General features: G+C 47.8%; 1 protein-coding gene across 1 annotated transcript; it reads right to left on the reverse strand.

The window, feature by feature from the left end:
* Nucleotides 1-1,531: 1,531 nt before the first annotated feature.
* On the reverse strand, nucleotides 1,532-4,022 carry LOC134632825 (transcription factor Sox-9-A-like). The gene is made up of 3 exons (XM_063481641.1): nucleotides 3,199-4,022; nucleotides 2,767-3,017; nucleotides 1,532-2,630 (listed from the first exon to the last, which is right to left on the reverse strand). The coding sequence occupies exons 1-3, from the start codon at nucleotides 3,633-3,635 to the stop codon at nucleotides 1,816-1,818; spliced, it is 1,503 nt and encodes a 500-aa protein (XP_063337711.1). The 5' UTR covers nucleotides 3,636-4,022; the 3' UTR covers nucleotides 1,532-1,815.
* Between the last annotated feature and the right edge of the window lie 811 nt (nucleotides 4,023-4,833).

A 4,833-nucleotide genomic window follows, 5' to 3' on the forward strand; every position in this document is an offset into this window, starting at 1 on the left:
TCAGTGTTATCCTGTTTTGCAGTGTGGACTTGTTTGTGTGGATCAGCCCTCCCTGCTGTCTTATCTAAGCGGGATCTGACCAGCCCAGTTTTTCTTTGGAATCAATTTGGTAAACTTTTATTAGTTTTACCACACTACATGTTACCACATCGAACGCCCACCTCCAGACCCCTTCCCTTCAAGAAGGTTCACAACCCCCTGCTGTCACCAGCTGACAGGAGGAGAAGGAGGAAGAGGGTAGGGAAAAAAACACAGGGCTTCTGGGAAAACAAACACTAACGCTGCTTCTTGGCACTCTTTGTTTAACCCTTTCACTGCACCAGTATCATTAACAACATTGGTGTCATATGTTAGTCAGCACTGTGATATTGCAGTTGTATGCTGAGTCATATATGACAAACTCTTTTTTTTTTTAATAGCATTTTCTTTTTTATTGCAAATACATATACAAAAGTGTCTTTAAAGACAGTACAAATACATGGTAAGATTGCAGGAGGGGGGGTAAACGATTACTGGAATCATCAGTTCTTTGATACTCAGAGAAAAGGAAATGGAGCTTGCAGAGCAGAAAGGATGTATGTTCCCCTCTGGTGAATGCATGAACATAAACAGAACTGTGAGAGATGCTATTTTCCAGTTCTTTCAGCCATATTTTGAAGTCTGACGCAAAGAAAAATTCACAAATAACATAAAAATCATTTTGTTAGATAGTCCCCCTCCAAACCCACGAAACAAAGGCAAACACATACTTAAAACATTTAGATAAGATAAATAAACCAGAAAAAGAGGACTACAGCATGTACCATTTTGTCTACGTACCTCCTGGGTTGGGAAAACAAGAAGAAAAAAGAAGGGGGGGTTATATGTTGTCTACATTGCAAAGAGGGCAATTCATTAGTAATAAGAATAGCATGTAAAATAATTAAATTGAAATAAAGTTAATAAATAAATAAAACTGGATTTGACCTGGAGGGTAAAGTTTGGGGGGGTGCATACTGGACACCAGCCTGTGGGAGTGGGGAGACCGCAGGGGTCAAAGGTGACTTCCTGTGGCTGTCAAGCACACACTGTTGGACAGTTAAGCGTAGTCTCAGCTGCAGCCGTTGAGCGCAGACACACAAAAAGTACAAAACGTCGGGGGGAAAATGTTAAATCCAAGGCACGGGTGGTGGAAGGGGCCGCGGTCTCCCTCCCCGCCATTGAGACAGCGCGGCACTGGGAGGCAAAGTCTCTCTCTTTGTTCTTGTATTGCCTAACAGACAACAACAGGACTCCAACAGCATAAAATACAAACCGTACTCGCTGAATGGCACGCAAAAAGAGTAAGCGGCGATGACAACAACAACAAAAAGTAACAGAAACCTGACAGAGAACCAGAATCTGCACTACTGCCAGTGGTTAGTTGCCGACCTGGTTAAAAAAAAATATAAAGCTGTTTTTTTATTTTATTTTATATCTACAGGTACAAATAATTATCCTAACCCTCTGCCCACCCCACCCCCATGTCCCCATGGGTTACAAACTGCCAGCATATTAAAAAAAAAAAAAAGAAAGAAAGAAAAATTATGGAAACATAAACAGTACCTACAGAAATATTGACAATCAGTAAGTCCTCACAGAGGATTTTCTTAAAGTCTTCCATCTCTCTAAAAATATAATATATAGCTTCTATAATAGCAAGGCACTACGTGAGCCAATCACAAGTCCAGCTCTCCTTTCTCTCTTTTTTTTCTTTTTTTTTCTGAGTTCAAGTGTCTGATTGATGGGGGAACCACCCTCCCTCCCCCCAGAGTAAAGTGTTGCGTTGTAAGTGTCTCAGGGTCTGGTGAGCTGGGTGTAAACCGGCGCTGAATCCCAGTGCTGCGGGCTGTTCTGCGGGATGGAGGGCACCCCTGTGTTGTCGGCTATGGGCGTGTACATGGGCCTCTGGCTTGGGCTGCTCATGTAGCTGAAAGTTGAGTACAGCCCCGAGCTCTGCCCCGCCCCCGCGTGGCTGTAGTAGGAGGAGGCAGTTGTAGTGCCTCCCCCCTGGTGGTCGGGGTAGTCGTACTGCTGCTGTTGTGCCCTGGAGATGGCCGGGTAGGAAGAGGAGGGGCTGTAGTGCTGCAGGTTGAAGGGGCTGTAGGTGCTGACGTGCTGTGGGGAGCCCTGCTGCTCGCTGTAGTGGCTCGGGCTCAGCTGCTCTGTCTTGATCTGGGTCCTGTGCTGGGTCTGAGCGCCATCTGAAGCCCCACTGCTCCCCAGGGTGGTCAGGGTGTGCTGCTGCTGCTGTTGTCCCTGCTGGTTCGGGCTTTTAGCCATCCAGGTGCCTCCTGACTGGGGGCTGACTGGAGCGCCGCCGCTGCTGATGCTGTAGCTGCCGGTGTAACTTACTGGCGCTGCGTTGGTGGAGCCCGGGTGGCCGTTGGGAGGGAGGTACTGGTCAAATTCGTTGACATCGAAGGTCTCAATATGGGAGATGACATCGCTGCTCAGCTCGCCGATGTCCACGTCACGGAAGTCAATGTTGAGCTGTCGCCCACCAGGACCATCAGGCAGGGAGCGGAGGCCTACTTCGCGTTTTAGATCAACCTTGCCTGAGCTGACATCAGTCTTTGGGGTAGTGGGAGGGGTAGGGGGACCCTGGGAGCCTGGAGGGCACAAAATGACACAGGTTAGATTTTGCTTTAAAATTAAGAACAGGTTTTGGACTGTTCAAGCATTCCAGTTGGACTGAAATTCAATATTTATCTTATACAATCTGAAATGATGGCAGGAGGTCCTCACCTGAGTGCTCTCCAGGAGAATGCACCTCTCCCATGCTGGATGCAGGGGAGTCTGCCTGCTGGAGAGCTTTGAAGATGGCGTTTGGGGAAATGTGCGTCTGCTCGCTGCCGTCCTCGCCCTCGCTCTGCCCGTTCTTTACAGACTTCCTCCTTCGGGGCTGGTATTTGTAGTCCGGGTGATCCTTCTTGTGCTGCACCCGGAGACGCTCAGCTTCCTCCACGAACGGCCGCTTCTCTCCTTCATTGAGAAGTCTGTGCGTACAAATGACCAATTATTAAACCAATCAGTTTCTGCTGTAATTCATAAACAAAAAGGAGCTAACTGTGGGGAAAAAATGAAATTCTACATTTATATATTAACAAAAAATCAGACAGTGCATGCTAAATCGTTACGTAAAAAGTGCCGAACTATTTACAGCGCATCCACACTTACCTCCAGAGTTTTCCGAGTGTCTTGCTGAGCTCCGCGTTGTGAAGGTGCGGGTACTGATCCGCCAGCTTCCTCCGAGCAGCCTGAGCCCACACCATGAACGCGTTCATTGGTCTCTTAACGTGGGGCTTATTCTTGGTAGATCCGTTAACGCGCACCGGCATGGGCACGAGGGTCCAGTCGTAACCCTTGAGCACCTGGGACACGGCTTCGCGGATGCAAGCGGGAAACTTGTCTTCCTCGTCCTTCTTGAAGTCGCCCAGAGATCCGTCCGCTCTGAGCAGCCCGTTCTCCGACGGCCGGGTGTTCTCGGTGTCGGAGCCCGAGCCGGACGGACACGGGGAGCCCGCAGAGTCCTCGGACATGCTCGGGCTCGGGGCGTCAGAGAGACACTTGTCTTGTTCCTCCGTCATCTTCAGGTAGGGGTCGAGGAGATTCATACGAAAAACTGTTTGGTGCCAATTTACGCGTGAAATCGTGGAGTTAATTCTGCTTTTTTGAGAGAGAGGAGGGGAAAAGCCTCTGACTTCACTTCACCTTGCCAGGATGCCCTTGAGCAAAACCTTTCAGCAAAAATACAGGAAAAAAACGGGGAAGATTCTCAAATTCTCTCCCGTGTACCGTGCGTAAAAGCCGATCTGGAGATGAGGCGCTTTTACGCACGAGTTCTCCAGGATAATTCTGGTTTCTGCTAACGGATCCGCACTTGCAAGGACGAAAAAAAACACAAAACAACCCAAAACACGCCAGCAGGTACGACTCTGTGTTCAGCTGTGCAGAATGAAACGGTAAAGAGCTCCCTTCTCGTTCCCGAGTACAATCCCCAAGAAGCTTGAGTGCTTTGAACTGAAAACGTTTTGCATGCGGGCTTTATAGCGCTTTAAGGTTCTGAGGAAAGCCCTAATCCGATTGGCTGGCAACATGTGACGCCAGAGTGAAGGAATTTGATCCCATTTTTTCCTTCTCCTAACCAGCGCGGGCAGCACACACATTTCCTTGACACACACACACACACACACACACACACACACGCGCACTGCTCACCAGTGTCTGCATGCTGTGTTTAATTTTTCAAATTTCCTTTTACGTTTAGAATTTTCTAGTTCATTTTAAGGCTTCATGTGGACATTTATTATGACGTACTGAATGTTTATCCATATATTATGAATTACTCAAAGTGGCATTTTATAATGACGGAAAACAAATTATTTTTGCAAACAGACGCGAGAGGCAAAAGATCTGCAGATAGATTAGCAACAAATCCGTGTTACTCTCAGCAGTCCGGCGTCCCAAACAGCTGCAATTACTTTCTACTCCTACTTTAACATTTTCTCTGCTCGTCTTCCATCAAACCGAGAAGCTTACCTACAGTTACAGCATCTGAACAATAGGGGGGGACAGCAGTCTAGAAAATCAGTAAACTTGCCACCCTGCGCTTGCCAGGAGGAGGAGGAGGAGGAGGAGGAGAGTGAAGCCTGCTGCAGAGCAACAGTTGCTGTCAAACATCAGCTTTTGATTTGTGTCGCTCTTCTCATTTCCAACAACAGAGCAATAATCCAGTGAATTGCGGATTTTGTTCAATTTGCTGACTGTTCAACTTCAGCTCCGGCCTCTACCTGCTTTCCACTCCAAATGTGC

Source organism: Pelmatolapia mariae, linkage group LG8, assembly GCF_036321145.2.
Source record: "Pelmatolapia mariae isolate MD_Pm_ZW linkage group LG8, Pm_UMD_F_2, whole genome shotgun sequence".
In the NCBI taxonomy this organism is placed as follows: Eukaryota; Metazoa; Chordata; class Actinopteri; order Cichliformes; family Cichlidae; genus Pelmatolapia; species Pelmatolapia mariae.